Below are 22,736 nucleotides of genomic sequence, written 5' to 3' on the forward strand. Positions count from 1 at the left end.
TCTGTGTGTGGGGAGTGCTGCTGAATTGAGACGTTGCTTGGTACCTAACATGATGGCCACTGACTTTCGGATTAAGGGCTAGGTTGTGTGCAGTGAACCATTGTTGCACGGCGGTGGTACATTCCAAGAGCCTCTCGAATCCAGATGCATTGCTAGAATCGATGGCGGTGAATAGAATTGTGTCATCCGCGTATGAGTGATGCTTAACACCAAAGCTTGCGATGAGCCGGCCGATCGGGGAAGTGTAGGCTGTGAAGAGCAGGGGACCTAGTACAGAGCCCTGGGGAACCCCGCATAATGCTGTTGTCTCAGGCGATGTGGACATGCCCACCCTGACTGAAGATTGCCGGTCAGAAAGGTACGAAACTATCCACTTGAGTGCTGAGCCGCATATACCGAAGTCGGATTTCAGGAGGGAAGTAAGGAGCGAGTGGTTGATGGTGTCGAAGGCTGACGAAATGTCCAGACTTACAAGTGCAACAGTTGAGCCGGAATCAATGATCGTTAAAATGTCATCAAGCACTCTAGTGAGTGCTGTTTCTGTGGAATAGTTTTGACGGTAAGCTGACTGGAAGCAGCAGTAGTTTGCGCAGGAGGTGATGTGTGGTTTTAGCTGGGCGAGGGCTAGTCGTTCAAGGAGTTTAGAGAGGTTCGAGAGGTTAGTGATAGGACGATAACTAGATGGGCCATCCGGATCTAGACTTGGAATTTTCTTGCAGCAGTTTGGCACTGGCAATTTTTTGTTTTCTTCCTATGCCTCGTTGCAAAAAGAGCCGTATTACCCGTAAGCATTCCGTAAGGGTTCCTTGCCATCATTTTTTTTACAGGTTTCATCCAGGTTGCGTTCTTGGCAACTCGGAACATTCAATCCGAATTCCAATACCCCAATTCTCATAGATCCACACGTCACGTTGTGGAGAGAATCAGGATGTTGACGATGTTTACCTGTCCACCAATGGTGGATCTTCCACAACCAAAACTTCACCACCGTTAATGATGCACAAGAGCTGTGCACTCTGTGGCAGCCTGCCAAAAATAAGCCTCCAATAACCAAATTAAGCACAAAACCCACATTTTAAATGATGGGATTTTTGTGCATTTATTGACAACCAGAATAAGACCATCGAATGGGCTGAACTACGTCGTGCGTTACCGTTCGCCCAAGCGCAGGACGAGCCTGGGATTCAATGCCAGGCTTTTTTGTCGTCAGCAATTGCGACCTCTGGGGGCTCGAGCAGTTTCATCTGCCACCGCCGCCGCGAGCTCCAGTGCCAACCACTCAACGCCGTGCTGGAACAGCGTCGCCGCCCAGCGTGTGTCCGTCGCCGCCCTCTTAGGTGTTCTGCTTGTCGGAGTGCACGCAGCCAGGGCAGCAGTGCAGGGTCTCGTGAATGAAGAGATCGCAGTCGAGGCAGAACGGTCTCGCGCACAAAGAGCACATGAACACCTGCGGGGGACACGCGATTTGAGCTTCAAAAAAACGCACGATTGAGCTTCGGAGATAAAGAGGTCCCCATGTAAATGTTACAGACCACTAAATAAAAAGTCGCCTTTGCCCAGCTGTACAGCAGCGGCCACACACGGACATACCTCTGCGTTGATTAGGTCACGCGTGCCCACAGAGCCAAGCACAAGTGTCACGCGTGTCTAGGCTGTCACTCAAGAAGTGGTTCAGGTGGCATCACTGGATGAAGTCACGTGACACCGTGTAAAGAGTCGCAGGGACCAGCTCGGTTCACAGGGCAAAAACCCAAGTGGGCAGAACCTAAAGCAGGGTTCAACTTTTGTGGCCTGCAAGCCACACTTGCCAATATATACACGTCACCAACACATATTGCTCACTTAATACACAACTAGCCTAAAGCCCGTCCAAGGACGGGTGTATTCCAGTAAATCTGAAATATTCAAACGAAAGAAAATGTTCCGCTCATGATTATTAATGATAGCGTTAAGGAGTTAATGTGACATCAGGGTTATCGTTTTTTATATATTAAAAATATTACAGATTTGTGAAATTAAAGGGATGAACAACAACACGAGTGAAATGAAACCTGAGATAAACGAGAGAAGCGTAGAGGATGGCTTCACGCGAATAGTTGCGTGCACGGAGAGTATGGGGTCACGACCCCACGCAACGTGGTTCACATGACTAGGTGGCGTCTGGGTATCACGTGACGTCACATGACGTCACGTGACGTCACCGCCGCCACACATTCGTTTTATTTTGGCCCAACGAGTCGTGTCCAATTCGTGAAGTACTTGAACATGTCATCAATAAGAATATTTTTTAGATGCTGATCGAGTTAAATCGCCCAAGCATCAGCATTGATGCGTTTGCAGTAAAAAAACATTACACTGTTTTCTTTCAGCTGTACTTGACATCCTTCGCACACCCTGAAACACACACGCACACACAGTCGACGCTGATGAGACGCTGTTAAAGAAACATGTTGACAATGTAATAAAAACACTTTGTGCTTATCCTAAAATCGCGCACGAACGTAGAGGACTGACACACGGCTCACACGAGGTGGAAGGGTGAATGACCCAGTCGGTACTAAACTAAACGTTTTATTTATTTTACCAGGTAAGGCCCCACTGAGCCATGTGGTTCTTTTCAGAAGTGACCTCGCTATCACAAACATTAAATCAGCAAAGTGGCTTATCAAGTGTACATTTATGATGGTCAAATACTCTCTCAACGCATGATGTTGATTCTAAATGTGGAGGGAAAAACCGGAGGACCAGGAGAAAAATCTACACGACCACGGGGATAAAGAGACATCCAAACTCCAAATATACAGCAGCAGGTGTTGGGGGTCGGGATCGAACCCACGACTTCCTGCATCCTAGGCGAGGTATTCGGAAGGCACTGGAGCAATGCACTTAAGTCATCTATATTGAAATCTCATTACTTAGAACTGATGTTTGTGTTTGGTTTGTTGTCCTTCCCCCGCAGCTCCGATCAGCACGTTTGGATACATACAGTACGAAAGAAGTTCAACACACATACGTACAAACTAATGACTAATTTGCGACACGAGCAGGAACCGCCTGTCGCACAGATTCAGCTGCGCACACACGGCACGTACCGCACACACGGCACACACGGCACGTACCGCTGTCCCGTAAACTTGTCAAGCGGCTGCTCCTGGAAGGCGTCGAGCGGGAACAGGTGGTGGTAGGAGCGTGCCAGGTGCGGTGCCGACACCAGTGTGAGGCCTGGTACGGCGGACATGCGGACGAGAAAAGCGCAGCACGTCAAGGGCGATGACAGCGCATGCCCACGGTCCGGCGCTCCAGAGACGAGGGGTCGGCGGGTCACAGAGAATCTCCCAATCCCACTGGGATGCAAACGTGTCCAGGAGGTGGCAGTGAAGCGAATGGATTTGCGAGTGTTACCCAGTGTGAGCTTAAGGGTTTCTCCAGGTACTCTGGTTTTCCTCCTACAAATATCGCAGAAGCATCCAGCAGCATCCCAATGCCTTGTGCGATGCTACACCAAGGTAGCCGTAGAAGCCTCTTGTTCCGACTCGCGTTGTGACGTAGTTCCGTTCACTCGATCGCATTATATCCAATTCGCATCGGCGTTATAAAAAAACGCGTTCCCTAATACATTCAACTTGTGTTATGAAAGCACGCACCGTTCTCGGAGTACAGACTATTTGGGTGCTGTCCACGCGTGCCAGTGAGGTTGCGTCAGTGCCGGATTAAGCTAGTGCAGGGCCTGTAGCATATGTTATAAAGGGGCTCTAAATTAAAAAAAACATAATTAAAACACACATTTTTTACTTGCATAGTAAAGTAATTGTATTTTTTCATTTGCGATACATCCACATAATACGACAAATCGCTAACTTTAAACACCCAGTCGTTCATAAAAGTTGAAGGCAGTATAGTACTATAGTAATAGAGCAAGTGCAAATTCACTGAACTGGAATTCATAGCTTGAAAGCATTTAGCGCGGTGCCCTTGAAAGTACGGGGCCCGTAGGAAATGTAGCTACTGTTGCTACTGGGATGAGGGGTTGCGTGCACACACGCCGCTTGCTGGGCGGCCAGTAACAGTACGCACCGCACACTTTGCACTCCACGGGCAGCTCGCAATACTTGGCCCGGCACTGAGGGCAGAAGAAGCCTCCTACGGACAGCACCGGCTTCTTCTCCTTCTGACTCTCCAGCTGCCTGCACGCCGGCGGCACATGACGATCGTCAAACACACAACCCGTCCGTCGTCATCGACAGCGGCGGTCGCCGTGAGCGGTGGCATTGGCAAAAGGGATTGACAGCGGAGTAATTCAACGTCCTTGATTTTACCAGGCAAGAGCCAGACATGGGGTCAATTACAATTGTGTTTGTGGCTCCCTGTACCCAGTCCCGTTGTCGGTCCCTCTCCCTCGCACCCCTCCACTGGAATCAACTTCCCCTGTACATTGAGCAACACTGCCCATAGACACAACACTGCCCATAGACTCAACACTGCACCATAGACACAACACTGCCCATAGACTCAACACTGCCCATAGACTCAACACTGCACCATAGACTCAACACTGCCCATAGACTCAACACTGCCCATAGACTCAACACTGCCCATAGACTCAACACTGCACCATAGACTCAACACTGCCCATAGACTCAACACTGCCTTTGCACATTAAGCAGTCCCCCTCATTAACCTCCTTCCATTCCTCTCTCAAAGCTTCACCGCCTCTTCTCCATCGCCCATTTTCTTCCCTCACCTCGCCCCTCCACTCCTTCCCATCCCTCCCCTACCCTTTAGTGATCCCCAAGCACCCCTCTAATGCTGTCACTCGTTCATCAATCTTTACACTCGTCTGCCATCTAAATCATTCTACTCCGTCACCGTTTTTCTAAACTGTGTCAAGCACTTTGATTGAAGGCGTTCTAAAAATATCATATAAAATTATATTACATTGTAGTCATGCGATCTGACCCAATTATTTTTCAAATTATTAATCAAATCCGATTTTCCCGCACCTCCAATTAGCAAGGTTGGCTACGTACGGTGCGAAAGAAGTTCAATGTACAAAGGTCAAAGATCCCCAGTGTAGCCTTAACAAACTATTGGGGCAAGTGCTGTTAGCGAGCACCTCTGAAGGTCGCACGGCACACGAGGGGGTGGGTGGCCAGCACCACGCCCGGCCACCTTTGTCTCCCCAGTGGCGGTGTGGTTTACACACCGCACCAGGTACTCATTTGAGGCTGAGTCGACCTAGGGGAGGCCCATAACTGGTTCAGATAATCGTCACTGGTGTTGGGCGTGAGGGGGAATTGAACTCGGGCCGCCAGGTTCATAGCACAGCTCGCGCTAACCGCTACACCACCGCTCCCCAAAACACAGACAGACACACACACACGTTGACTGCAACAGCCTATGTGTAAGAGTTAAAGACATTGGCCCCGAGTTTGTGGTGTGCAGGGCTCACGCCATGCTGAAGGAGGGCTTGGCGTCGCTCTCCGTCGCCGAGCCCAACGTGTGCTGGGGGAAGCCTGGGAAACGATGACGCAACACGGGGGGGGGGGGGGGGCGGACGACGACCGGCACGGAAAAGCCATCGGTGACTTCAGGCTAAAGCGGGGGAGGGGTGGGGGGAGCTTTCCTTTACCGAGGGATGAAAAAGGGGACTTTCAAATACCCGAATTAACACACAGACAGCGGCTTCTGGCTTGGCCATCAAAACAAAGACGGTAACCGCATCGCCACGCTTTCAGACGTGCTTCTGCGGCCGTCTGGAATGCTCTTCCGATATTAGGAAGCCACTGGAACTATGCACTTCTGAATAATCTAAATTGCAAAACGCCTTTATTTAGAACAGCTCTTTCTATTCAGTTTGTTGTCCTTCCCCTGCACCTCCGATTAGCGTGGTTGACTACGTACGGTGCTGAAAGAAATTCAACGTACGGCACATACAATAAACATCGGGGCTCTCCCGAGGCCTGTGCATGCTCACAACGCCCGCTGGAGCCTTCATGATCACAGAACGGCGAACAGAACGTGCGTGTCGGCCGAGTGTAAGAATGACCCTTGCACCGATGGACGTGACCCGACAACGCTACAATTGTGTTGAAAATATGACACTCTAATACCCAATTAGTGTGCCTAGGATGCTAGTACGGTATTCCCTCGTTATTCACGAACTTTCTGCGATTTTGGCTGTCAGCGAATTGCATCCGCAACTCTCCACGTCTGCATCGAGAGAGAGTGATGAGATAGAACTTCTCGAAGATTTAGAGGCATCTTCAGACACAAGAGGCAATATCATTATCCACGAAATTTGCTATTCGCGAGCATCTCCGGAACGTTTCCCTTGCAAATAAGGAGGCAATACCGTGGCGAGGGATTGATGTCGTGTTCTGGCTATTGTTGATGTGATGGGCTTCATGTGGCTGCAGGCCGTGTGGATTAAAGTGGAGGAATGTATCCAGCCCATGGGCCTTAGGTTCCCTAACCCTGGTTCTAAAGGGTTGTGTCCATTTCTCCACTGTAAGGCATTGTGAAGTACATTATTGTTGTTGTTGTATGTTTCATGACAATGTAACACCGGTGAAAACCGACTCACCCATGCGGATTAAGGAAGAGTCCATGTTGGCGCTGACAGGAGGGGGCGTCACGTGGTATAGCAGCAGCTCCTTGAAGTGGGACTCGTCCAAAATGACGTGGTATGACCCTGCACGACAGGGGACAGTGGTGCATATGGTCGAGAGACAAAAAAAAGAGGTAACATTTGTGAACAAAAGCAAAATAAATGCAACAGGTAAGAGGTTGTAAATGTCTAAACAGTAATGCAGCGTGTTAGGGATACGTTTTGCATTTCAAATATCCGATGTCAGATTTTTAAGGACAATTTCAGAAAACTTTCAGTTATAAGTCATTTACTTTACATAATAATAATAAAATCGCGTCTTTTCATGCGAACAAAAGCGACGTGACCCGATGCCACAAGCCTCCATTATGTGGGAAAAGCGATGGAAGTGATGTCGTATTTTCGGATCAATACCGATTAAAATGTTTTTATTTTTTTCCCCCGGATGATCCAAAAGTTCCTATGAAAACCTTGATTTTCAGATTGTTTTGAGAAAATCGGGAACACATCCCCTACGGTGTTATAGGCCTCGATAAAAGTCAGAGAAGGAAGTGGTTCAGTGTAATGATAATCGGGTTTTTCCCCTTTCTGCCAATAAAACAGGAGGTGTTAAGATATCATTGGTTCTTTTTGTAAAGTCACGTAGAAGGGAAATAATAAAAATATAAAACAATTAAATTCTCACGACGTTTCGACTGCAACACAAGCAATCATCACCAGGTGTGAAATACACAGCAAGAAAATTGTGAAATCCACAGACCTGGAATCAAGAGAGTTGTTTTTTACCTCCGGTCTCTTTCGTAAGAGCCGTGCAGACGTGCACTTCCGCAGAGAGTCCGATGATGGACACACGCACCTTCCCCGCCTTTAAGGTCTGAAACAACGCAGCACAAAACGGCGGTAGCCGTTATGAAGGTGTGTCCCCCTCCCCCCCCCTGTTATTTGTTCACCGTTACAGTTTTATTATTCTTACACTCATGATGCAGGAATCAACTATTTATCCTTTGCTTCATGGCACGTGTAGAGTCATGTAAGCGATGCTTGAGGACAAAATGATAACAGACAATGCGAGTGGAAAAGTGTCAACAAGATTTTTGAATAAAATAACAAACACACGAGTTGTAAAAATAAACTCTTTATGAGGGGATGGGGATGGATCGCCAAGGAATTATTGACATCTGAAAGTCCGTCTGCCGAGGACAGGGGGACGGGGCAACCAAAATAACGAGAGCCATTTTTTTCCGACTTTGGTCAAAAAAAAAAAGCCTCAATATTTCAAGAATCGCAATGCACCATGGGTGAATACGAGACGGTGGCGGTCCTCAATAAATAAGGTCACCAAGAGCTGCACGCGAGGCTGCGGAAATACGGGTTGCCGGTCCCCCTGGCCGACGAGATGGAGGGATGACATCGGCTCGTGTGCAACTGCCGGTTGGATTGGCGCACCGAGGGACGGAGAGAGGAGGTGGTGGCGGCGGCGGCGGCGGCGGCGGTAAAATGACCCAACGCACCTGAATGAGGTCGTAGATGTTGGCCGGATCGCATGTGGTGAGGCTGCCGAACACCACCAGGATTTCGCGACTCGTGTGGCTGGGCATATGTCTGCAAAGTAGGTGGCGCGCACTGCCGTTGCGGGTCCACTCTCCTCTCTTAAGCACAATCCACACCTCCCCAACGTCCCGTCTCACACTGTCTGCAATTCTCTCCCTTTTGTACAATCCGCGACCACCAACAAGAGATCAGAGCATAAGCGCACTGGCGCGACGCACATGCAGCCAGCGGCCAGTGCCACAGAACTTGCTACACATTGTAAATGTGGTTTAAGCTTTGATGGGAGACCAACATTTTAATACAGGATTTAAGAAGTGCTGATTCAGGACTCCAATATATATAAAAGTTGATTATTCAGAAAAGCCTGAATAAACAACTGTAGGTAGTGATGATTGGTATACGTTTTCCCAATAGAGTAATTTTCCAGGAATGTTTCAAATTTGGCAAATTTCATTGTACTCTTTTTAGAAGAATGTAACGGAGACCAATTCCCACCAAGTCCCACCCGGTCCCACCTGGTCCCACCCAGTGTCCCCTCTAGCCCAGCACTCACTTCAGGGTCTCCATAGCCAGCTGCAGCGAGTTGTAGAGGGACGGTTCTCCAAGGCATGTTGACTGGGTGGCTTTCTTAAGAGCCGTAATGTGCTTCTTGGGTGTACCTGTTCAGAAAACTTGGCGTCAGTTTTTGTTATAGGACATTATTATTGTTTTTTTTTATTAACTAAGAGCCCGGCACAGAGCACGAGCGATGGGGAGAGGGGGTAGAGGTGTTCCGCAGACGACAATCCTGAGGCCGGGTGCCCACATGTCAGGGCAAAGGGACGGTGGCCAGGTGCCCACATTTAAAGAACGGAAATTTGGGGTTCATGTTACGGCTGCTACAGCAGTTCGTGTGCTTTGTATGATGCGGCGGCTTCGTTTTCGAAATCCTGTTTTAACTACATCGCTGCAAAGCATCGGTCCTGAATGCCTACTTGGCCCAATAGATCACAACCGTATTTCATGTTTTTGCCGACGGAGAAAAACAAAGCCTTGTATGTTTAATTATGCATTGTTTTATAAATGACTATCCAGTTTTCAAAGCCGGCAGGGTGGCTCAGCGGCCGAGCTTTGCAATCGGAAGCTTGAGAGCCCATTTCCTCAGTCCATCATTCCTCCAGGGGCAATAAAAATAAAATGACCACTTTGTGGTAATTATTTTATTATTATTTGTTGGTCCTATGGAGAGACTTGCCCCCCACCATTGCAATGTGGAATTTCCAGCAGGGCTGTACACGGGAGATGAGAACCAATGCCTCAAAGCTCGTTTGAGCAGAAATTGTAACCATGTTGCCGTTGAAGATTTGTAGGAAAATCATTTTCCAACGTACGGATCAAGCCCCGTGTGTCTTTTTTGGTGTGCAACACTTAGTGACTGTGCTAAGGTATCAAACTCATTTCGCTATGTAAGGTGGCTTAGTTCAACACAAGGCTGGTTTTATTTCCCAGAACCTGACATCAGAAGTTCAACTTTGCTGGCTTGTTTGCTCTGAGAGGAGCACAGGATCAGTCATATGCACCTCCTTGCCACTAGCAAATTGTTACGAATCAAAGAGTCTCTATGAGAATCAGAATCTTTATTTAGACTGCAGGAGGAATCCGATGAGCTGTGAAGCTCTGTTTAAACAGATTTCCAGTGTGGGTGAGAGTCAGCAAGTTACGCAACAAATGAAAAACGATACCTCCAAGTTCGGTCAACTTCTCCGCCCTTTTATTTTTTGTCGTAATCAATCCGATCTGCGGAACGCAAAAAATAAGGAGACGTTATATTTACTTGAAACTTAAAAAAGGCCACGCTTGCGTTGAACAGCAAGAGCTTTATCCGACACGATATGGTTCCATTTTCTCACCTGGCTGATGGGATTCTGATAGAAGTACTCCTCCACAAAGTGCTCCAGCAGCTGTTTAAAAGACAGGAAGTAAACTTTGGTGAAGTAAATACAACGCAGGGTAATGCATCACGCCGCATGCCATGGCCAGTGATCCCATGGAGGCAAAATAAAGATGTGAGCAGTGATTAAACAAAAACATATTTCTTTAATTAAGCTAAGCGCTTATACAAATGCAAATGCTCATTCCTATAAGCACATTATATCGATTGACTGCAAACCTCATTCTCAAAATACATGTCACTGACATGACCTATAACTGAATTTTAGATATCGTCACAACAATTACGATTCATGGCGTCTATGTATTATTTTTGCAGGAGAAAGATGGGAGTTGAGATTGGATCAAAGCGATGTCTTGCTCAAATGAACGTTTGGAGTGCTGCTCATCTCCTATTCATAGCCCAGAGTTGGTGCTGGAAATTCCCTATTGCTACCGCAGGGCGAGTACATAAAAAATGACCGTTGTTGACTGCCCCACAAAAGTGGTATTAATTTTTTGTTATGAACCCCGACCAGGATATTAAATTTCGCAACCTTCCCCGAAACCCTAAGGTGGGCTGAGAATGGCAAAAAAAAAAGCTTGGGCACAAACAAACTGCCTTGCCTTGAGAGAACAGGTGAGACGATTGGGCTTCAGGTCTTGGTCTTCCATGCCCCGCGACATATCCACCACCACGAACAGATGCCGCATCTAAAGAATGAGAAATCCCTTCTTCATCCAGACCCTCGGTTGTTGCTGCTGCTCACACAGTGTGTTAATCGCCGGGCTGAGCTGACGATCGGTGCCCATTTTTAAGATGTATATACTCCCACGTATGGGCTCCGATTGAGCCGCAGTTGGCTACGTACGGTGTGAAAGAAGTTCAACGTACATACAGTAGACTCTCGATTATACACGATAATTATGGGCAGCACGGCCGCGGATAATTCACAATCGCTGATAATCCAAAAAAATGAATTTTCCGCGGACCTCTATGCCAAAAAACGAATTTGCCCACGCAGAAGAGTCCGCCCACTACGTGGTGAGCAGAGCCACGCCAATCAACATCAATCAAACTCCGCCCACTGTTGTAAAGATATGCAACTACTGTACTGTAGAGGCGATCTTGTGGATTTCGGATTAACCGGAGCAATATATTTGGACGGTTTAAGCATGTGACTTGCAATAAACATTTCCAAGAATAACAATGTATAGCTGTTTTTAGATTATTTATTTGGGCTTAAGGAAAAATTCACGAGTTATTAATTTATGTCAAAATCTCAGGCACGGTTAATCCACAAAGCAAATAAACCGCACACGGATAAGTAATCGAGAGTCTACTGTACATACAGGACAAATGAACAAAGTTGCTTGTTGCGCTTTTCGTCATGTCACTCATGAAATTTGCCTGGCTTGACCATAAGTGAGCGTTCCAATGTTTTAATCAAAAGTCCACTGTCAGACCGATCCGATAACGAACACATGCTTCTGTGGTACGCTGTGGAGAATCAATGGATTTTATTAAATACTCGAATGAGGTTGGCTGGGTGGTTCGGGGGAGATGATTTTTGTGACGAGTGGCGTTCACCCGAGATGAAGCCAAGGCATTCCTTACAACACATCTCTCAATCTAAGTCGGGGTCACCAATGACTCCATACAAATAAAATAAATGTTCACTTCCAGCATCCTGGCTTACTGGAATGACATTTCAAGTAATGTATCAAAACCTAAATAAATACTGTGTTCCCACAGTAAATAATTGTTGACTTATCCAAAAAGCATTACTTAGGCGTTAAGACTTTTTCAGGAGGCCTGTGCATTGCGATGTTTGACCGATTATCTCGCATTTTGGAGAAAACCAAGTATCAGGAGAAATCCCATGTATTGGAGATAACTTAAAAAAAAAAATCTACAACATACCAAATGTTTCACCTACTACAGGCTATCCCATAGCCATAAAAAGTACGTCTCGCACACACGCAGCGATGTTCTACACTTACCATCCCAAGCCGCACTTGTCCATGAAATTCAGAGACTCTGAAAGTAAATAAGCACAAGTACAGCGAGTCCTCGCTTAACGCGTGTTCGCACAACGCGTTTTCGCGACAGCGGTTTTTCAATCAGGGAACACTTTTCGCACGACACGGAATGCGCAACCATTATAACGCGACCTCTGAGTGGTCGACGAAGAACTACTTTCTTGAGCTGGGGCGGCTGAACGATGGGAATTCTGTGTACATGCGTGGAGTGATACGGTACATGGCGGCGTACCCTCACCTCAGTTTTTTGTCCCACCATGAGATAGCGAAAGGCCGATTTTATAGTGCAAATGTGATTAAAATTGGCAGTTTTATTTATTCATTCCCTATAATGCGATTCCTTGCTGAACGCGTTTTTGCTTAAAGCGACACTCTTCAAGAACGCATCTACCACGTTAAACGAGGCATTACTATAGTATGCAGGGCTTTGTTAAAACGCAAAGAGGCAGAGTTGACTTTAAAAAACAATAGTTTTGTTTAACATGACACGTAGGATGACCAACTCTCAATTGCAAAACATTGACGAATAATTACTTCCATTAATCTTACAGCTGCAATGATTAGAACTTGATGAAATAAAATTGGGCATCAAATTCTGAAGTCAAAAATAGAGTTTGAGGGAAAATAGTCACTGATCTGCAAAGAACAGGAATGTAGCCAACGACTCTAAACAGAACCCTTGCCCCATTAAAGGCCATTAATTGGGTTCAGTGTTGAAAAACATTCCACCGAATAATCATAACAAGAGCCAAAATAATGTATCAACTACTGTATATCTGTGCTTTACTTAGCTATTACTTCTATGTATGCGTGTAGAACTTTATCTTGCACCGTACATAGTCAACCGTGCTATACGTGTGTATGTACGTATGTATGTTGACCTTTCGCACTGTACGTAGCCAACTATGCCATGTGTGTGTAACTTCTTTCGCACCTTACCTAGCCAACCTTCCTAATCGGAGGTGTGGGGGAAGGCCAAACAGTGGCATATGAAGCGGGGTCTTACTTGCGGCGCTTGGCTTGGAAGATGAGATCGTCCACGCTCGCCTTGAGGGACCCCGACTCATCCTCTTTGAGCACCTCCCTGCACCACGACAGCAGATCGGCAGCACGTCAATGTCAGAATTAGAAACTAAACTAAAAACACTTTATTATTTTACCAGGTAAGGCCCCATTGACCTATTCTATAGCTCTTTTTCAAACCTGGACATCACAATTTATCGCTCACCGAAGTGGCTTATGATGTGGACATTTATAGCGGCCAAATACTCGGAGAAAAATCCACGCGACCACAGGGAGAAAATGCAAACTTCAAATGTAGTACAGGCGTCGAGATTGAACCCATGACCTCCTATATGCCAGGCGAGGGAGTTTACTGTTTCTATTGAGACCCTGGCTTATAATGAGTTTTAATCCGAGGAGGATGAATCCACTGCGTCGTTATCATCAAGTACCATTTGACGAGGGTGAACTATTCGGTGAGGCGTTAACAGTGGTAGCTGTCTTAACAAAGGCCCCACCGATAACGTCCAAATTTCCACGACCAACTTGACGTGTTCCAAGTACACGGTTGTTGTTGTTGTGTTAAGGAAAGAACGCCGTTCATTTTTCCAGGGAAGCTTCACGAAAAAGCGCCAAAAACTCTTCTTCCAAAGGGTCGTGCCATGGGGATGTCTGGACATCCGAGGGCTTTTTGTGCGTGCGAAGAGCCCAGATCATTTGAAGGGATAACATCTCCAGGGTCCAGAGGGCCTCACGAACCAAATTGCATGCATTGTCACATCCTGGCCACAGTTGGCATCCCCAACGGGATGGCAGATTCACAAATCTTCCGTCCACCCAACAGCCCCCTGCCACGCAAGTGGATCACGTCGCTGTCACCACGCCGCTTGGTGCCCGGCTAGGTGCACGTTAGAGGCCACGTGAAGTGTGGAAGGCGACCACCTGGCACGGAGGTTCACGGGGACAGTCCCACGTGGAATTACAGGTTCGATGACTGGCAGACGCACCACCTGTGCCCACCATTGTGCCAAATTGCCTGCCCCCCCTCGAAGGCAGATTTTGCTTAATTAACGCTCTACGATTTTGATTTAAAGCTTTCGTGACTGCAGGGATTCATATTCTTGGTTCTTTCGGTAAAGTCACGTAGAAGGGAAATAATAAAATAAGTATAAAACATTAATCAATAAAAATTCTCACGACGTTTCGACTGCAACACAAACAATCGTCATCATATTATATTACCGAAAGAACCAAGAATGTAACTCTCTATGCTGAACTTCTTTCGCGCCGTACGTAGCCACGCGTGCTAATCGCAGCACGTGATAGTCGTCGTTGCCGCGGCGAGCGAAAGGAAGTTCTCACCAAGTTCTTTCATAATCTCCCTCCCAGCGTTTGGCCCGTTCCGGCTCCTCTTCCATCCTTTAGCTCTATGTTGTTGTTGTTGTAGCTGCTGTTGTTGCTGCTGTTGTTGATCGTTGGTGTGGCTCGTGTCGTCTCGCTTTGTTTGCTGTGGGTGTCGGAAGGGGGGGACACTTGTATTTCATTTCATAACACAGATACGCCAGCACGCCCCAAGCCGATTGGCTGACGCTGCCGCGAAGCCGATTGGACGGGCAGCCGCTGAATGCCGCAGCCAATCAGAAGCCGTGGGTTGAGACCGTCGACGCTTGTGCGCTTTACGAAATCTAAAGGGCGTGAATGTTGAGGTTCCTTAGGGTTCTGTGGGGCCACGTGGGTTACCCCGTGTCTGTTGCAATAAATCCGATGAGCTGTAAAGCTCTCATACTTCACCCCCCACCCTCACAAATGTCCAGTAGGGGCGGGTGAGAACGTTAGAACAACACACGATTTAAAAAAATACACGGAGTGCAAAGTATAGGAAAAGTAAGCCGATAACTCAAATAAAACTATTACTGGTAGGAACCTCCTGGTTACACCATCCCGCAGGGGATTATTGTGTCCGTCCGTCCGTCGTGCAGGGAGGGGCTGGGTGGGGAGGGTGGGGCTGGGTGGGGGGTGGGAGGGGTGGGGCTGGGTGGGGAGGGTAGGGTGGGGCTAGGTGGGACTTGGTGGGGAGGGGCTGGTCATCCCGTGGTGCCCTTATAAAACTCAACGTTTAACCTACTCACACCGGCTTGTGCCCGCCCTCACAGTCGGGCATATTTGCGGAATACACCACGCCGCCGTTGACCCTGGCCATTGACCGAGCAACCCAACGTTCCTCCACTCGGTGCTCCGACCTCGAAGCCACTTGACCTCCTCACTCACAATATATACAGCAGCACGATTGATGAATCGGCCTTACGACCACAAGACTAGCGAAGGTATTGTGATGCGTTGGTTGCCAGATTCATTTAGAGGTGCCATTTGCTCACCCGTAAGGGGCCGTCCATAAATGACGTCACGCGATTTTGGACGATTTTTGACCCTCCCCCCTTGTCACACGGCGTCACAAAAAGTCAGACCCTCCCCCTCAAATATGACATCACAAAGCTCTGCCCCCCCCCAAAAAAAAATGCTTCAAATCGCCTTAAACTATTGTCATTGTAGTGCGTATTTAATGTGGCGCTGCACTCTGATGTTGTAGTAGAAAACATCAAAAATTCAATTTAATTAAGTAGAACGTGTTGTCTATATTTATTTAAAGTTGCGCATTTTGATGTGACGTCACATTTCTCAAACCCTCCTCCCCTAGGTGCGTGACGGGCAACCATGGAAATAAACTTCAGCGATGAGGAATTCTATTGACGAATGTACCGAGGGGGTGTCAAGTCACGGAGGCAGTGTCTCATTACCAATAAGCCGCATTTTGTGAAGCTGAATCCTGGCCCGCATGGCAGGAGTCGTGTTCGTGGGCCACCTCACCAGAATTGGCAACATTGCCTGCACGCTAACATGTGGCTGCATGGGATAGTGGTAGTAGCAAAGTGGTTTGTGCACTAGGCGTTGAAAGTTGTTTAAACAGGATCATACAATTGCGCCTTCTGTTCAGAAACTCGTGGAGAAGTATTGATGACGGTAATTATAACATCTAATTACTGGAAATGTATGTTCAACTTCTTTCGCGCCGTACGTAGCCAAATGTGCTAATTGGAGGTGCGTGGTAAGAACAACAAACTAAACACAAACAGCAGTTCTGAAGAAATTAGTTTTTCAATCTATATTATTTAAAAATGCAGAGCTCCAGTGGCTTCCTAATAACAGAAGGAAGAGCGTTCCAGATGGCCGCAGAAGCGCATCTGAAAGCGCTCGCGATGTACTCCAGAAAATACAATGTACTCCAGAAAACGATTGAAAATGTTTAACTGTAAAAGACCTTGATACTTGAATGTGGCTACAAAGTGAGGCTCAAGATATTTATGTGAGAAAAGTCGCGTACAACATGTTGGCAAACCGATTCAAGACGCCGGGAGAGGGGTCACAACTGCAAGACACATGCGAGTAGTGAAATGCGTGTTCATTGAGGGCAGTCGTTGGACGTGGAACCGGGATAGCAACAAAGAGTGATATTCTTGGTTCTTTCGGTAAAGTCACGTAGAAGGTGTGGATTTCACACCTGATGATGATAATTGTGGATTTCACACCTGAGTATGATTGCTTGTGTCGCAGTAGAAACGTCGTGAGAATTTTTATTGTTTTATATTATTTTATTATTTCTCTTCTACGTGACTTTACCGAAAGAACCAATAATATGAATCCCTGCAGTCACGAAAGCTTTAAATCAAAACAAATAGTGAATTAGGTGGTCGAGAGCTGTCAGAAAAGCTGAACATCAACACGTGGTCTAAAGAGCAATGCATGCAGTGGTCCTTGCATGGGTCTACAACTTGATTGACAACATGCAAACTGCACCTCGTGTCCATGGGAACGTGCGGCGAGTCCAATGGCAATGTTTGTTTGTGTTCGTCGTGTGAAGGCGATGTGGGACTCCGTTTAAGTGTTCGCTCACGGGGGTCGGGCTTTTAGGACGCATCAATAAGTCGACGCACACAAAAGGAGACACCATTCCCGTGCCCTTGCCACCTGCAGACGCAGCACAAATTCATCCTGAGGACTGTTTGGGGGCCCTCTTAGTGAGCACCTTTCTAGGCCACGTGATGTGCATTGAGATTGCATTGAGATTTCGTACGTTTATTTATGTACGTATACAATACAAAGATTAAAGATCTCCCCCGTGTAGCCTTAAGAGACTGTTGGGGCAAGTGCTGTTAGCGAGCAGCACCTATGAAGGCCGGCACGGAAACACGAGGGGGGTGGGTGGCCAGCACCACGCCCGGCCGCCTTTGTCTCCCCAGTGTCGATGTTTACACATCGGCACTAGGTACTCATGAGGCCGAGTCGACCTAGGGGAGGCCCAGAACCGGTTCAGATAATAATCGGTGTTGGCTGTGAGCGGGAATCGAACTCGGAATCGCCGGGTTCGTAGCGCAGCAGCGCTAAACGCGACACCACCGCTCCCCCACAACAACACCACCACCACCACAACACCACCACTCCTCCACAACACCAGCACCACTCCCCACCCCACCACTCCCCACACCACCACCACAACACCAACACCACCACAACCACCACAACACCACCACCACTCCTCCACAACACCACAACCACCACCACTCCTCCACAACAACACCACCCCCACAACAACACCACCCCCACAACAACACCACCCCCACAACAACACCACCCTCACCACAACACCACCACTACAACACCACCACCACTCCCCACCACCAGCACCTCCACTCCCCACACCACCACTCCCCACACCACCACCACCACTCCCCACCACCAGCACCTCCACTCCCCACACCACCACTCCCCACCACCACAACACCACCACTACAACACCACCACCACTCCCCACCACCAGCACCTCCACTTTCCCACACCACCACTCCCCACACCACCACCACCACTCCCCACCACCAGCACCTCCACTCCCCACACCACCACTCCCCACACCACCACCACCACTCCCCACACCACCACTCCCCACACCACCACCACTCCCCACCACCAGCACCTCCACTCCCCACACCACCACTCCCCACACCACCACCACCACTCCCCACCACCAGCACCTCCACTCCCCACACCACCACTCCCCACACCACCACCACCACTCCCCACCACCAGCACCTCCACTCCCCACACCACCACTCCCCACACCACCACCACCACTCCCCACCACCAGCACCTCCACTCCCCCACACCACCACTCCCCACCACCAGCACCTCCACTCCCCACCACCAGCACCTCCACTCCCCCACACCACCACTCCCCACACCACCACCACCACTCCCCACCACCAGCACCTCCACTCCCCCACACCACCACTCCCCACACCACCACCACCACTCCCCACCACCAGCACCTCCACTCCCCCACACCACCACTCCCCACACCACCACCACCACTCCCCACCACCAGCACCTCCACTCCCCACACCACCACTCCCCACACCACCACCACCACTCCCCACCACCAGCACCTCCACTCCCCACACCACCACTCCCCACCACCACAACACCACCACTACAACACCACCACCACTCCCCACCACCAGCACCTCCACTCCCCCACACCACCACTCCCCACACCACCACCACCACTCCCCACACCACCACTCCCCACACCACCACCACCACTCCCCACCACCAGCACCTCCACTCCCCACACCACCACTCCCCACACCACCACCACCACTCCCCACCACCAGCACCTCCACTCCCCACCCCACCACTCCCCACACCACCACCACCACTCCCCACCACCAGCACCTCCACTCCCCACACCACCACTCCCCACACCACCACCACCACTCCCCACCACCAGCACCTCCACTCCCCACACCACCACTCCCCACACCACCACCACCACTCCCCACCACCAGCACCTCCACTCCCCCACACCACCACTCCCCACACCACCACCACCACTCCCCACCACCAGCACCTCCACTCCCCCACACCACCACTCCCCACCACCAGCACCTCCACTCCCCACACCACCACTCCCCACACCACCACCACCACTCCCCACCACCAGCACCTCCACTCCCCCACACCACCACTCCCCACCACCAGCACCTCCACTCCCCACACCACCACTCCCCACACCACCACCACCACTCCCCACCACCAGCACCTCCACTCCCCACACCACCACTCCCCACACCACCACCACCACTCCCCACCACCAGCACCTCCACTCCCCCACACCACCACTCCCCACACCACCACCACCACTCCCCACCACCAGCACCTCCACTCCCCCACACCACCACTCCCCACCACCAGCACCTCCACTCCCCACACCACCACTCCCCACACCACCACCACCACTCCCCACCACCAGCACCTCCACTCCCCCACACCACCACTCCCCACCACCAGCACCTCCACTCCCCACACCACCACTCCCCACACCACCACCACCACTCCCCACCACCAGCACCTCCACTCCCCCACACCACCACTCCCCACCACCAGCACCTCCACTCCCCACCACCAGCACCTCCACTCCCCACACCACCACTCCCCACACCACCACCACCACTCCCCACCACCAGCACCTCCACTCCCCCACACCACCACTCCCCACCACCAGCACCTCCACTCCCCACACCACCACTCCCCACACCACCACCACCACTCCCCACCACCAGCACCTCCACTCCCAGGTTATATTCATCCACGGCGCCGTGTCCCCCCCTCCCCTCCCCCCGCCCCTCCCCCCGCCCCCTCCAACCCCCCCCGGAGGTGGAGGTGGTGGCGACTCCTCCTCACCCAACGAGCCCCCCACCCCCCACCACCATCCGCCTTGCGTGGCTGCCATGGCAAAGCCGGGCGAGCGTCTGGGTCGTTGTTGTTGTCGTTGTTGAGCGCCGCGTGGCGAGACGCGCCCCGGCGTGGAGGAGCTGTCTGTGTGGAGGAGCTGAGGAGCTGTCTGTGTGGAGGAGCTGTCTGTGTGGAGGAGCTGTCTGTGTGGAGGAGCTGAGGAGCTGTCTGTGTGGAGGAGCTGTCGGCGTGGAGGAGCTGTCTGTGTGGAGGAGCTGTCTGCGTGGAGGAGCTGTCTGCGTGGAGGAGCTGTCTGCGTGGAGGAGCTGTCTGTGTGGAGGAGCTGTCTGTGTGGAGGAGCTGTCTGCGTGGAGGAGCTGTCTGCGTGGAGGAGCTGTCTGCGTGGAGGAGCTGTCTGCGTGGAGGAGCTGTCGGCGTGGAGGAGCTGTCTGCGTGGGGCGCCATGGGTGGAGGGGCGTCTTGGAGAAAGTCGCCGGTGGAGGAGGTGGTGGAGGTGGTGGGGCGGGCGCCGGCGGCGACGTCCCCGAGACGAGGCCAGGGCGGCAGCAGCAGCCAGGAGCGGCTGGAAGAGGTGATTGTTATTACGAGGTGATCGATTGTTATGACGAGGTGATCGATTGTTATTACGAGGTGATCGATTGTTATGAGGTGATCGATTGTTATTACGAGGTGATCGATTGTTATGAGGTGATCGATTGCTATGACGAGGTGATCGATTGATATTACGAGGTGATTGATTGTTATTACGAGGTGATTAATTGATTGTTATTACGAGGTGATTGATTCATTGTTATTACGAGGTGATTGATCGATATTACGAGGTGATTGATTGATTTTTATTACGAGGTGATTGATTGCTATTACGAGGTGGTTGATTGTTTTTACGAGGTGATTGATTGTTATTACGAGGTGATTGATCGTTATTACGAGGTGATTGATCGTTATTACGAGGTGATTGATTGATCGTTATTACGAGGTGATTGATCGTTATTACGAGGTGATTGATTGATCGTTATTACGAGGTGATTGATTGATTATTACGAGGTGAGCAGACGTCCTCCGGACGTCGTGAGAATTTAATTGTTTTATTTGTATTATTTTATTATTTCCCTTCTACGTGACTTTACCGAAAGAACCAAGAATATGAATCGCAAGAGACTCGTCTGCAGATGGACATCGAGACACAGTGAAGAGATTCACGTAAAACGATGATGACAGAGCGGAGAGACGTTCCAGACGTGGTGGTTGTTCTTTTTGGGTGTTTATTTAACAGGCCAACGCGGGCGTGCAGAGTCGCCCGGCAAATTCTCCGATCCCACGTCGCACTTTTCGTTTTAAATGCCATCGCCCACCGTTGTGTTAGAAGCTGGATCCAAACCACACCTCCTGCTACCGCACCTCCGATTAGGACGGTTGGCAACGTACGGCGCGAAAGAAATTCAACATACATGCCGATCTGAAGATACCATGCCAGATTTTTTCCCACTAATAAAGATTTTATGTAACTGCTGTCACTGCGCAAATGCTTTACATTTTATTGTTCTTGTTGTTTTTCAGACGTTTAGTTTACGGCGCTGCATTAAATGTCTTTGCAGCAAAACACATCACGCGGAGAAATTCACCGCCGAGTAAAAGTTGACTTTCAGGGCAGTCGAGCAATGAATGGCGGCAGCTGAACGGCGACGGCTTTGCCGTGTGACAGAACTACAGGGCCTTGTGGCGGCGAGAGAGCCAGGCCGCTCGGCACGTGCAGGGGAGCGACGGCGTCCAGGAGGTGGGAGGCTGGAGGATCGTCCGAGTCTTCGTGTCGTCCACCTTTGCCGACTTCCATGCCGAGCGGGAGGCCCTCGTGAAGCAGGTGACGCGGCGCGGGTCTCGTTCGAAACGGGTCGAGGCGCACCCCCCCCCCCCCCGTCCCGAATAGCCGATGAATGTGTGTGTTCATTATGAAGGTTTTTTTTGGGTTAGATCGCGTGAGTATAAATGCGTCGTTAAAAATCCGCCACCACCCGACACAGCCAACTGGTGAGGTTCAACACGTAAACGACTTCAGACCACCGGTGTGTTGGAGAATCAATCGACAACATTTACAATTTGAGTACCTTGACGTTTTGCCGGAATTGTCAAAATAGCTTTATTATGAATAATATTGGTCAAGAAAGCCTACGTGGCAAACTGAATGTGTGTATGTTGCACTTCTTTCGCACCGTACGTAGCCAACCGTGCTAATCGATGGGTTGGTGTTCATATCCATTGCTGTTGGAGCTGTCAAAAGCGAACGGTGAAGAAACACTGACAGAGGGGCCTGATAAACCAATCTAATTTCATTTTAATTTTACCAGGTAAGGCCCACTGAGCTATACGGCTCTTTTTCAGAAGTGACCTGGCCACAAATGATAGTGCAACAAAGTGCCCTATCATGTGGAAATGTATTGCAGCCAAATACTCTAAAAGCACGTTTCTAAATGTGGAGGGAAAAACCAGAGGACCTGGAGAAAAATCCACGCGACCGCGGGGAGAGAGACACGCAAACTTCAAATATACAGCCGAGCCAAAGCCCGAGATCGGCGCCGTGGCAATGGCTTGGTGAGGTGGGGCGGATTGGGCTCACTGTCCCACCCAGGTGGGGACCTCTATGTGCTATGTGTGTTGAACTTCTTTCGCACTGTACGGAGCCAACTGTGCTCTAGCAGAGAAGTGACAGTTTACACAGGGACTCCTCTACGTGCGAACGAGTTGGGTTCCAGAGGTCTGTGTTCGTAAGTCGATTTGTTCGTAAGTCCAACTTTACTCCTGTCGATTCCAAACACGTTGTACGGCG

At 49.7% G+C, this 22,736-nt stretch overlaps 1 protein-coding gene across 1 annotated transcript; it reads right to left on the reverse strand.

Annotated features, from left to right (window-relative positions):
* Window positions 1-1,051: 1,051 nt before the first annotated feature.
* Window positions 1,052-14,653, reverse strand: LOC144734931 (general transcription factor IIH subunit 2-like). The gene is made up of 15 exons (XM_078617394.1): window positions 14,474-14,653; window positions 13,116-13,193; window positions 12,071-12,107; window positions 10,694-10,780; window positions 10,048-10,098; window positions 9,880-9,934; window positions 8,712-8,817; window positions 8,119-8,209; window positions 7,394-7,481; window positions 6,584-6,691; window positions 5,450-5,513; window positions 4,075-4,184; window positions 3,120-3,222; window positions 2,355-2,394; window positions 1,052-1,447 (listed from the first exon to the last, which is right to left on the reverse strand). The coding sequence occupies exons 1-15, from the start codon at window positions 14,527-14,529 to the stop codon at window positions 1,334-1,336; spliced, it is 1,188 nt and encodes a 395-aa protein (XP_078473520.1). The 5' UTR covers window positions 14,530-14,653; the 3' UTR covers window positions 1,052-1,333.
* Between the last annotated feature and the right edge of the window lie 8,083 nt (window positions 14,654-22,736).

Source organism: Lampetra planeri, chromosome 53, assembly GCF_965212315.1.
Source record: "Lampetra planeri chromosome 53, kcLamPlan1.2.h2, whole genome shotgun sequence".
In the NCBI taxonomy this organism is placed as follows: Eukaryota; Metazoa; Chordata; class Hyperoartia; order Petromyzontiformes; family Petromyzontidae; genus Lampetra; species Lampetra planeri.